The 13,396-nt window shown below is 43.1% G+C and overlaps 1 protein-coding gene across 1 annotated transcript in view; it reads left to right on the forward strand.

Annotated features, from left to right (window-relative positions):
• The first annotated feature begins 9,407 nt into the window (after positions 1-9,407).
• The window catches only part of znf830 (zinc finger protein 830), a 69,405-nt gene continuing 65,416 nt past the window's right edge, over positions 9,408-13,396 (forward strand). Inside the window, exons 1-2 of the mRNA XM_055657702.1 lie at positions 9,408-9,575; positions 12,376-12,475. Coding sequence (XP_055513677.1) covers positions 9,457-9,575; positions 12,376-12,475 — 219 coding nt within the window. The 5' untranslated portion in view covers positions 9,408-9,456. The remainder of the gene's footprint in view (positions 9,576-12,375; positions 12,476-13,396) is intronic.

Genomic DNA, 13,396 nt, shown 5'->3' on the forward strand with positions numbered 1-13,396 from the left:
TCACCTGGAGCAGCGGGGGAGCTACGTGCGGATGCTCTTTGTGGACTACAGCTCTGCTTTTAATACCATCCTTCCCCACAAACTGGTGGACAAACTGGGGGACTTGGGACTTCCACACTCCACCTGCACGTGGATAAATAGCTTCCTGTCGGGTCGCAGCCAGAGAGTCAGAGTGGGCCATCATACATCCACGGCCCTCAGCCTCAGTACCGGCTCTCCACTTAGCCCCCTGCTCTACACCATCTACACACAAGACTGCACCCCCGCCCACCACAGCAACACCATTGTCAAATTTGCGGATGACACTATGGTGGTGGGACTCATCTCCGGGGGGGACGAGTACGCCTACCGGGATGAGGCGGAGCAGCTGACAGTGTGGTGTGAAGAAAATAACCTGCTCCTCAACACCTTAAAGACAAAGGAATTAATAATAGACTTTAGGAAGAATAAAACGGACATGGTACCATTGACTATCAGAGGGGACTGTGTGGAGAGGGTGGCGGATTTCCGCTTCCTGGGAATCCATATTGAGGAGGACCTGACGTGGAGCGTGAACACCACTGCGCTGCTGAAAAAGGTCCAGCAGAGACTGCACTTCCTGAGGGTGCTCAGGAAGAATAACATCACTCAGAGACTGCTGCTGTCCTTTTATCGGTGCTCCATTGAGAGCATACTAACATACTGTGTATGTGTGTGGTACACCAGCTGCACAGCGGCTCAGAGGAAAGCGCTCCAGAGGGCCATTGACAACGCCCAGAGGATTGTCGGCTGCCCTCTCCTTACCTTGGAGGACTTACACAGTTCCCGCTGCATCAAAAAATCCCAGAGTATCATAAAGGACATTTCCCACCCCGGACACTCCCTGTTTGAACTGTTGCCGTCAGGCAGACGGTACAGATCTACAAGGACAAGGACGAACAGACTAAAAAACAGTTTTTACCCCACTGCTATAAAAGCACTAAATGTAGCCGCCAAGGAACGCAGGGGCGAGACATACTAAGGGACTGTGGTACACTGTGAAATCGACAGAAGGATGGAGGGTTGGGTGTTTATGCGTGCTATTTTCGTGATATTTATTTTAGTTGTTTATCTTTTAATATTTTATCTTGTATGTATCGTTAGCTTTTAGAAATGTTTGAATGGTGCACTGACTGGCTGACATTTTTAAATTTCGTTGTACATGGTTCATGTTACAATGACAATAAAGAAACTATTCTATTCTATATTCTATCTGTGCTGGGCCCAAGACAGCTCATCTGAGGTTTTAACATCAATGAAGCTGCCATATCTCTCTACTGCTCACCCACCAATGAAAACTGCATATGGCCTTCTAACTTCAAATTTTTTAAGTCAATATTTAGTTCTTCAGTCTTGATGATGTTGTGTGGGTGGTAATTGTTGTGGCGCCACTCAACCAGATGTTTACCTCTCTCCTGTATGCTCAATCATCTCCACCCATGATTCAGCCAACAACAGTGTTGTTCGCATGGAGCTCCCTTAGACACACAGCCATGTGTGTAAAGTGTAAAGTGTAAAGTGAGTAGAACAAAGCATGCAGCCTTGAGGTACACCTGTGTTAATGTCAGTGAGGGGGATGATATCACCGATCTGCATTGATTTTGTTCTGCTAATGAGCAAGTCATGGATTCAGTTGCAAATGAAGGTATAGATCTTGGACTTTAGCTATAACTTGAGAGCAGATGATTGTGTTGGATGCCAAGCAGTAGTCAATGACTAACAGCCATGTGAACGTGTTTCAGTTATCCAGATGGTCCAGGGCAAAATGGAGAGCCAGTGCAAAAGCATCTGCTTGTGACCTGTTGTGGGATATTTTGCCCTAAAACAAGACCTCAGTGGTTCCTGCTTGTACCTCTTCACTAAACTTGCAAGATTATGTGATTCTTATGCAAACCATCAGAAAGTGAGTCAGTGCAAAAATTCTCCCACTGTAGCAGCCTGCCCAATTTCTAGATGAATGTTTTCCACTCTAAGCACTTTCAAAGAACTTTCCAAGGTTACGGCCTAATATATCCATCTATGCTGTATATTTCTATTGTCCTTTTCTCCAACTTGCTGCAGAGTAATGGCACAGCAGCTAATGCTGATGCTTCATAGGCCAGAGATTCAGGTTTGATCTCAACTTTGGGTGTTGTCTGCATGGAGTTGGTACACATTCTCCCTTTGATCAGAAGTGTTTCTGTTGTGTACCCTGTTATTTCCAACCAACCCTCCCCCCCACCCCCTACCCAAGTCTTTGGAACATTGACAGGGTCTTGATTAGTGTCATAGATTATGGTGAGAAGACAGGAGAAGAGTTGGGAAGAAAAGATCGATCAGCCATGATTGAACGGCATGGACTCGATGGGCTGAATAACCTAATTCTGTTACAATGACATGAACTTATTATAGTGAGTCAACCCAGAGTCTATTTTGCCTAAATGCAATACATTGCTGACTCATACCTACTTAAAGTATTTTTCTATCCTTTTTCATATCCTTTTATACTCTTACCTAACAGCTTTCACAATTTTTTTTAAGACAATTGATGTTGACTTGGAGAAGAGGTATTCACATTTCAACAATGCTTTGTGTTAAAACATACTTCCTGATTCCATTTGTGTAGGTACTAACTCCATTTTTTTTAAGTGCCTTTGGAAATTTTCCATCGGTGAAAATATATTCACTATCCAAACAGCTGAATGAATTTTTAATTTTAAAGATCTCAACCAGATCACTCCTCATATTTTTTTAATTAATAGAAAAAGAAGGTAACTTCATGTAAACCATGCATGCTATTTAACTCCTAATCCCACCAGTGAATTTTCAATACGCTCTCTGCAACATATTTTTTGTGAGTGGACAATAAATAGTTATCCAAATTTATTCCAAGGAAGAAAGATTCTAAGGGGAGTAGGAGGTAACGGTGGCTGACAAGAGAAGTTAGGGATAGAATAAAACGAAAAGAAAAGATGTCTAACACAGCAAAGAGTAGCTGGAAGCCAGAGGATTGGGAGCCTTTCATAGGACAACAGAAGGAAACAAAACGGGCAATACGGGCTGAAAAGATGAAGTACGAGGGGAAGCTGGCCAGGAATGTAAAGAAGGACAGTAAAAGCTTATTTAGATATGTTAAGGGAAAAAGAGTAGCAAAGTCAAATGTGGGTCTCTTGAAGGCAGACACGGGAATAATTATTATGGGGAACAAGGAAATGGCAGAAGAGTTGAACAGGTACTTCGGATCTGTCTTCACTAAGGAACACACAAACAATCTCCCAGAAGTACTGGAGGACAGAGGATCCAGAGGGGGTTGAGGAACTCAAAGAAATTTTAATTAGGCGAGAAATAGTATTGGGTAGGCTAAGGGGACTGAAGGATGATAAATCCCCGGGGCCTGATGGTCTGTATCCCAGGGCCCTCAGGGAGGTGGCTCTAGAAATAGTGGACGCATTGGTGATTATTTTCCAATGTTCGGTCGATTCAGGATCAGTTCCTGTGGATTGGAGGATAGCTAATGTTATCCCACTTTTCAAGAAAGGAGCGAACGAGAAAACGGGGAATTACAGACCAGTTAGCCTGACTTCGGTTGTGGGAAAGATGCTGGAGTCAATTATTAAAGGGGTAATAATGGGGCATTTGGATAGCAGTAAAAGGATTAGTCCAACTCAACATGGATTTATGAAAGGGAAATCATGCTGGACTAATCTTCTGGAATTTTTTGAGGATGTGACAAGTAAAATGGATGAAGGGGTGCCAGTGGGTGTAGTGTATCTAGACTTTCAGAAAGCCTTTGATCAGGTCCCGCACAGGAGACTGGTGCCTAAAATTAGAGCACATGGTATTGGGGGTAGGGTGTTGACGGATAGAAAATTGGTTGGCAGACAGGAAGCAAAGAGTAGGAGTGAACGGGTCCTTTTCAGAATGGCAGGCAGTGGCAAGTGGAGTGCCGCAAGGCTCGGTGTTGGGGCCGCAACTGTGTATCATATATATTAATGATTTGGAAGAGGGAATTAGGAGCAACACTAGCAAGTTTGCGGATGACACAAAGCTGGGTGGCAGTGTGAACTGTGAAGAGGATGTTAGGAGGTTGCAGGTGGGCAGATGCGTGGCAGATGCAGTATAATATAGATAAATGTGAGATTATCCACTTTGGTGGCAAAAACAAGGGGGCAGATTATTATCTCAATGGGGTTAGGTTAGGTAAAGGGGAGGTACAGCGAGATCTGGATGTCCTTGTACACCTGTCACTGAAATTTGGCGTGCAGGTACAGCAGGCAGTGAAGAAAGTTAATGGAATGTTAATGGCCTTCATACAAGAGGATTTCAGTATAGGAGTAGAGAAGTTCTTCTGCAGTTGTATAGGCTCGACTATCCCCGACATCCCCCCAATGCAGGAGCTGATCACCCCAATGCGGAGGGCCGAAATGTTGCCGGCTACGGGAGTTAAGATCGTCAACGGAGGGATCGAGGCCCCGACCACGGGAGAGCATAGAAGGGAAGAGATTTGAACTTTTTTTTGCCTCCCATCACAGTGAGAAATGTGGAGGAGTCACTGTGGTGGATGTTTATGTTAAAATATATTTTGTGTGTTCCTTCTCCCCACATCCCCTGACTTCAATTATTTGTATGACTGGCTTGGCAAATAAAATTCCTCGTATGTTGCAAAACATACTTGGCTAATAAAGTATTGTGATTGTGATTGATTCAAATAGCCCTTGATTTCCCTCTCTCTCCATCCCCACCACCTTCCCAGTTCTCCCACCAGTCTTACTGTCTCCAACTACATTCTATCTTTAGACCGCCCTGTCCCCTACATTCTATCTCTGTCCCCCCCACTCCCCTGACATCCTATGGCTGGCATTATGAGCCGCTACAAAACATCTATGGACTACTTCGGCCTCCTCCGATATTCCCCGACATTTCCCGAGTTCGAAACAAGGGGAAAACTCGAGAGAGTTTGTGAGTAACTCGGAAAAGTGGGACAGGGCCTTTATGCTGCCTCTTAAATACACACAATCATATCTGCTTCAACGAACACCCCGAACAGCATGTTCTATGCACCCACCGTGTAAAACAGTTGACCCACACATCTTGTTTAAACTTTGCGACTCTCACCTTAAATCTATGCACTCTAGTATTTTCTTTCCATCGTGGGAAAAAGGTTCTGACAGACTACCCTACCTATGCCTCTCATAATTTTATATACTTCTATCAGGCCTGACTGCAACCTTCAGCGTTCAAGGAAAAAAAGCTATCTGGTTTTGCAAGTTTGACTAGATCCCTCATAAACAAAAAACACTTCCTGCTCTTGACAAATTATCCAGTGGTAAGAGGAGGCCACAACACAGGTTTGTAGGTTAATTGGCTTCTGTAAATTGACATTGTATATGGGCTAGAACTAGAGTACGGATGATCATTGGTCATCGTGAGCTCGGTGGATTGAAAAGCCTGTGTCTCTAAACTAAACCTCGGTAGTTAACAGTATTTTGTAACTTCGCACTAATGCATGTGATAGTGCAAATATTGTCCATCTTAGATTAGTTATTAAGCTACAGGGCCAGCAACCAGAGTCCAAAAAGTACCGTGGGTCCACAATCGCCAAATATGAGTTGAATGACCTACTGTGGCAGGAATGGAAATCCATCACAAGTGATGGATGTTTAAGTAAAATGTAAATTATGTTGTGTCTGGGGTCTATTTGTTTGTAATGTATGGCTGCAAAAACGGCATTTCGTTTGGACCTCAAGGGGTCCAAATGACAATTAAATTGACTCTTGACTCTTGACTCTTGATCATTGGTCATCGTGAGCTCGGTGGGTTGAAAAGCCTGTGTCTCTAAACTAAACCTGTGATAGTGCAAATATTGTCCATCTTAGATTAGTTATTAAGCTACAGGGCCAGCAACCAGAGTCCAAAAGTACCGGTCCACAAAATATGAGTTGAATCCTACTGTGGCAGGAATGGAAATTAAAGTAATTAAAATAAATCAGACATCTCAAACAGCTGGTAGCCAGAAGATTTAATCAAGGCAATCAAGAAAAAGATTAGTGGGTGCATGTTGTTTTAGTGTCCTCCATAATGTTTGGGACAAAGATCCATCGTTTATTTATTTGCCTCTGTACTCCACAATTTGAGATTTATAATATTAAAAAAATTATATGTGGTTAAAATGCACATTGTCAGATTTTAATAAAGGGTATTTTTATAAATTTTGGTTTCACCATGTAGAAATTACAGCAGTGTTTATACATTGTCCCCCCATTTCAGGGCACCATAATGTTTGGGACACATGGCTTCACAGGTGTTTGTAATTACTCAGGTGTGTTTAAATTCCTCTTTAATGCAGGTATAAGTGAGCTCTCAGCACCTAGCCTTTCCTCCAGTCTTTCCATCACCTTTGGAAACTTTTATTGCTGTTTATCAACATGAGGACCAAAGTTGTGCCAATAGACAATAGATGCAGGAGTAGGCCACATGGCCCTTCAAGCCAGCACCGCCATTCAATGTGATCATGGCTGGTCATCCACCATCAATACCCCATTTCTGCCTTCTCCCCACATCCCATGACTTCGCAATCTTCAAGAGCCGTATCTCGCTCTCTCTTGAAAGTTTCCAGATAACCGGCCCCCACCGCCCTCTGAGGCAGAGAATTCCACAGACTCACAACTCTCTGTGGAAAAAGTGTTTCCTCATCTCCATTCTAAACGGCTTACTACTTATTCTTAAACTGTGGCTCCTTGTTCTGGACTCCCCCAACATCGGGAGCATGTTTCCTACCTCTAAAGTGTCCAAATCCTTAATAATCTTTTGTTTCAATAAGATGCCCTCTCATCCTTCTAATGAAAGTCAAAGAAGCCATTATGAGTCTGAGAAACAAGAATAAAACTGTTAAGAGACATCTGCCAAACGTTAGGCTTACCAAAATCAACTGTTTAGAACATAATTAAGAAGAAAGAGAGCACTGGTGAGCTTACTAAGCGCAAAGGGACTGGCAGGCCAAGGAAGACCTCCACAGCCGATGACAGAAGAATTATCACTATAATAAAGAAAAATCCCCCAACACCTGTCCGACAGATCAGAAACACCCTTCAGGTGTGGATTTGTCAATGCCTGCGGTCCGCAGAAGACTTCATGAATGGAACTACAGGGGCTACACTGCAAGATGCAATTCTGAAGTGTATAGACACATCCCATCTGCTCAAGTTCAAACAAATGCCTCAAAACTCATGGGCCAGCAGTTCATTCTACTGCAAGATAATGATCCCGAACATATTGCTAGAGCAACAAAGGAGTATTTCAAAACTAAATTTCAAAGGTTGATTCTTGAGTGGCCAAGTCAATCACCCGATCTGAACCCAATTGAGCATTACTTTTATATGCTGAAGTGGAAACTGAAGGAGACTAGCCCCCAAAACAAGCATTAGCTAAAGATGGCTGCAATACAGGCCTGACAGAGCATCACCAGAGACCTCAGAGTCACATAGTCATAGAGTGACAGTGTGGAAACAGGCCCTTCGGTCCAACATGCCCACAACGACAAACATGTCCCAACTACACTGGTCTCACCTGCTGCACTTGGTCCATATCCTTCCAAACCTGTCCTATCCATGTACCTGTCTAACTGTTTCTTAAATGTTGGGATAGTCCCAGCCTCAACTACCTCATCTAGCAGCTTGTTTCATACACCCACCAACCTTTGTGTGAAAAAGTTACCCCTCAGATTCTTATTAAATCTTTTCCCCTTCACCTTGAACCTATGTCCTCTGGTTTTCCCTACTCTGGGCAAAAGACTCTTTGCATCAACCCGATCCATTCCTCTCATGATTTTGCACACCTCAATAAGATCACCCCTCATCCTCCTGCGTTCCAAGGAATAGAGACCCAGCCTACTCATCCTCTCCCTATAGCTCAACCCTCTTTTCCTGGCGACATCCTCGTAAATCTTCTTTGAACCCTTTCAAGCTTGACATTATCTTGCCTATAACATGGTGCCCAGAACTGAACACAATATTTTAAATGCAGTCTCACAACATCTTATACAACTGCCACATGACCTCCCAACTTCAATACTCTGACTGATGAAGGACAATGTGCCATAAGCCTTTTTGACCACCTTATCGGGGTGGGAGATTGCAACCTTCACGTGGTCCACCCTGTTTCGACTAATGCAATCAACCCGATGTGCACAAACAAGATCAAATAGAACAAGTCGACCTACAACTTTAGGCTGTGCACGTCATACGCAAGAAGACCACCTTATCTACCAGCGACTCGACCTTCAAGGAACCATGAATATGCACTTCTAGATACCTCTGCTCTACAACACTCCCCGGAGGCCTACCATTTACTGTGTACTCTTATGTATCCTCTCCAAAGCTTCCACATCCTGCCTGTAATGGGATGTCCAGAATCATAATTTGGATTGAGACAGATACATTTTTTGAGAATTAAAAAATGTGTTGGAATATTAATCAGAATAACATTCAACAGTGAAGAAAATTTGCCACTCGAGTTCCACCCAAATCCCAACATGTCAGATTATCGTTTTATTATATTAAGGGAATTAAAGAATATGAAAATAGTATCGGGAAATTGCGATGAAATAGATCAGCCATGATCTTGATCCGTGGCTGAGCAAGTTTGAGTAGCTGGGTGGCCTATTCTTGCACTAAATTCTTCCACTGCGACTATTTTTCACACAGAGTGTTGTGACTCTGGAATTCTGTGCCTCAGAGGTCGGTTGAGGCCAGTTCTCTGGATACTTTCAAGATAGAGCCAGATAGGGCTCTTAAAGATATCGGAGTCAAGAGATATGGGGAGAAGTTAAGAACGGGGTACTGAATGTGGATGATCAACCATGATCACATTGAATGGTGGTGCTGGCTCAAAGGGCCGAATGGCCTACTCCTGCACCTATTGTCTATAGTTTATTTGTTACATTATTATGTTATTTGCACACTTTGTAAGAAAAGATTGAGTTGCAAAATTAAGGAGTTCAGTAAAAATATAAAAATTAAGTAGCCTCAAGAAATGCGAGTTAAAAAATGTTTCGCTATAAATTTGAAGGGCAAAAAAACCCCGATATGTCGCTTATCCACGTTCTCCAGAGATGCTGCCTGATCCACGGAGATACTCCAGCACTTTGTGTATTTTTGACTTGTTCCTTGTGCCTCCATGTCACCATTACCATAAGCACTTAATTGGCTGAAATGTAGATTCTGCTTTATAGTCAGAAAAAAGTCGAAATACAAATCTTTCCATTTTTTTACCTCCGGTTTATAATGTCAGTTCAGTTCAGGAATGTGATCAATATGTTCATGTTCTTGGTTGCATTGATGTCTCCAACCCCCCGCATCTGGGACCGGCTGAGCTGAGACCAGTGTTCAAGTGAACGTCACACGTCACACACCAGGAGGAAGCACTTCCTGGCCCGAGGCGGAAGTGAATCTGGGGGTGAAGATGGCGGCCGCGGCCAAGGCGAAGAAGAAAGTTGTCAACCAGCAGGAGCTGCGGCGGTTAATGAGGGAGAAGCAGCGTGCGGCCGCGGGGAGCAGGAGGATCGAGTCCCCACTTGCCAAATATCCTTTTGGGGGGGGGATACTGAAACGTCGCCTATCCATGTTGTCCCGAGATGCGACCTGGCTGACACGCTGAGTTACTCCAGCACTTTGTATCCCAACATCTGCAGTTCGTTGTTTCTACTGTTGCAGGCCTTCATTTTTTAATTTTTAATGTTATAAATTAACAACACAAACAACTGCAGTGAAAGCCGTGGCGCCGGTGCAACGATTTGTTTTAAACTCTAAATAATGCGCTTCTCAGATATAGGTCAAAGTTTATGACGCGCCTCGCTCCCTTTGGCGATTTATTCAAAACGTTCGCAGAATCCCACAAATTGGCGACACAAGGAACTGCAGATGGGGGAATCTAGAAGAAGGGTCCTGACCAGAAACATCGCCTGACCCGCACAGTTACTCCAGCAACTGTTGTGTTTTACCCTTGAAAAAGTTGTGGTTATGCGCATGATAAAATATCCCCATGTTATGACTTTAAATGTACCTGCAAAACATTTAAGATCAAGACATGAAGATAATGTTTGGTTTGATAGAATTGACGTTTGTACCTAGGGAAACTGAAAATGGTTTAGGGGGTAGGTGTCCAGTTGAACTAGAGTAGATTACTTCATTTGTGGCATCTGTGGGAAATTGGCCTGGACTCTATTTGGTATGTCTGATGAGTTTCTGGTGTTAAACATGCATCTTCGAGGCCATTCGCGCTGATCATCCATCTCAACCGTACATGGCTTGCTCTTCCATACAAACACTGATCCCTTAGCCAAAGGAGTTCATCCTTATGATGCACTTTGTATATGCTGGTGTTCTGGCAGCTCATATTTGTCTATTTCTATCCTAAATTGACCAACATAATTCACTGTGTTTAGTTGCAAGTCTTTGCATCTCAGTATCCCTTTGTGGCAAGGGTCTTCCCCATAGCCATTGAACGGCCTCAACACTGGCTGGTTCCAGAGATTGACTCTCTGTGGAAAACAGTTCTTCTCATCTCGGTTTTAAAGGATTTCCCCCTCCGATGCTTGTGTAACATACCAGCCTGTCCAACCCCTAAGAATTTTGTAAGTTTCACAATCTGTAATTCTGTAAACCAAGTCTATGCTTTCAGTTGACACATTATTCAGTGGATGCATCTCTTGGCAATAATCTATTGGAGACCAAAACTGGAGCAATTCCAGGTGTTTCACCAATGACTGCAGTAGAACCTCCCTGCTACACTCAAAAGGTGGGCCAGGATTTTCTTTGGCCTGCTGGCAAGCACCTTCAAGATGGTTACCATAAAGAGTTGGTCTTCGGCCACCATTTAGATAATACATCTTTGCTTTTGGACTGCTTTCCCTGCTCTTTGAATACTAGTTTTCACAGCTCCAGTTTTTGGAGGTTATGTTATGACTAAGGATGTATAAAACTGTGGATATGACTTTGTCCATGTGTCATGCCAGGGCTGCTCTCTTCCTCGAGCTTAAGGTCACATTCCCCATAAAGTTTGCTTCATTTGCTACATCGGATCTCTGCCACATCTTACAACTTGCTTTAGTCATGTAGAGATACCATCTACCTTAATTTCACTGACGAGCAGATCATTTATCCAACTGGGACTTGCCAGTTTTGAACAACTCCATCATTCAAGTTCAAGTTACATTTATTGTTTCATTGACTACTCCTGTGTTTGTTAGAGCTCCAATTAATCCCCAGAAGATTTTTCAGCAGAAACTTTCTTTCTGAATGTACAAGTGATTTTTGGATCATCTGTAGATTTTCCTAATGGAAATTTTCAGGAAGCACATGTGGTTCTTACTGGGTCAGAATGAACTGCCATTTTAACTGGCTTGGGGCAGAAGAGTGATATTTTGGAGCATTACAATGAATAAATCCACAGGTTCTAACCAGGTGTATCCTGAAATGATATGGAAAGCAATGGAGAAGATTGAGGCCTCAGGAAATAATTTTTAGTCATACAGCTTGGAAACAGGCCCTTCAGTCCAACTTGCCCGTGTGCCCAACATGCCCCACCCCCAATGTTTTAGAGGCATTTAGACAGGCAGATGAACAAGGATTGGAGGGATATAGATCATGTGCAGGCTGATGTGCAATTTAAATGGCCATGTTGGTATGTACAGACATTGTGGGCTGAAAGGCCTGTTCAAGTGCTGTACAGTTTTATGTTCCTAAGAAATAGAAATTGTCTTCAACTTCCCTGACTCCAGATACCGCGTTGTAAAGCTACCACAACAAGAGGCATGCAATTCAAATAATTCTTATGGAAAAAATAATTGGTGTTCACATCGGTCTATGAGAGCTCTGTAGTACATACCCAGCAGGTGCAAATACTTTGTTATGAGCTGTATCCTATAAAGCTAGCTGTCCAAAGCTGGTACCAGCGTAAGAGCAATGTGCAGGTCCAAGGCCTAAGAATCATGAGACATATGACGAAAAAAAGGAGGCCCAGCAGAGCACCACCAGTCTTATCTATCTGCAGATAGGGGGGAAGGAGGGGGGGGGGGGGGGTAGCAGACAGAAAATCAGTGTCCCCCTTGCAGTTTATCTGTCTCTGTCACATCAGCTCTCATGATTAAGCTTTCCTCTAGGACTGCAAAGAGGAAGATGTGATTTCAGCATGTGCTTGTGAGTCCTGAGGCTCTGCTTGTATTCATTGGGTTAGTCAGTAGACCTGAATGTTCCAGGCAGCTTTTAAGCAGAAGGACTGGTTCAGTGGTTCTTTTCCTTTACTCCTTAAACCTTTGGCATATTTTCGCACAACCTGTTATTTTGTTATATGCATAAACATACTTCCTTAACCAATTTGAACATATAATAGTTTAGGTCATCTAAGCTGTGTGGTTTGCAGTATTCCAATAAAAAATGAATTGCTGTGGCAGACACACATTCTGGGGAAACAACATAAAGAGGTAAGAATATAGTAATTTTGCATCAATTCCACAAAATATGACCAACTAAGTTATTTTTGCATTGGCAATTTTGCTAATGTGGAGGCATTGGAAAAGTTGCAGAAGCAATTTAGCAGAATGAGGCCTGGATTAAAGGCTATTAGCTACGGGGAGAAATTGGACAGATTTGAATTGTTTTCCCTGGATCACGGAGGTGAGGGGAAACCTGACAGAAGTATATCAAATTATTGGATTGCAAAATACAGCATGGAAACAGGCTCTTTGGCCCACCGATCTATGCTGACCATAATTCATCCGTTCTCATTTATTCTACGTTATTCCACTTTCTCGTCCACTCACTAGGAATAATACAGAAGGTGCAGGATCAGTTCATTCCAAAGAGGAAGAAAGATTCCAAGGGGAGTAGGGCGACCGTGGTTGACAAAGGAAGTCTGGGACAGTATAAAAATAAAAGAGAAGAAGTACAACGTAGCAAAGATGAGCGGGAAGCAAGAGGATTGGGTAGTGTTTAAAGAGCAACAGAAGATAACTAAAAAGACAATACGGGGAGAAAAGAAGGTAAGTTAGCCAAGAATGTAAAGGAAGATAGTAAAAAGCTTCTTGCGGTATGTGAAGAGGAAAAAAATAATTAAGACCAAAGTTGAACCCTTGAAGGCTGAAAAAGGTGAATTTATTATGGGGAAACCAGGAAATGGCAGATGAGTTGAACAGGTACTTTGGATCCATCTTCACTAAGGAGAACACAAACAATCTTCCTGATGTACTAGTTGCCAGAGGATCTGGGGTGACAGAGGAACTGAAGGAAATCCACATTAGGCAGGAAATGGTATTGGGTAGACTGATGGGACTGAAGGCAGAAAAATCCCCCGGGCCGGATGGTCTGCATCCCAGGGTACTTAAAGAAGTGGCTCGAGAAATCGT

Source organism: Leucoraja erinacea, chromosome 2 (assembly GCF_028641065.1).
Source record: "Leucoraja erinacea ecotype New England chromosome 2, Leri_hhj_1, whole genome shotgun sequence".
In the NCBI taxonomy this organism is placed as follows: Eukaryota; Metazoa; Chordata; class Chondrichthyes; order Rajiformes; family Rajidae; genus Leucoraja; species Leucoraja erinaceus.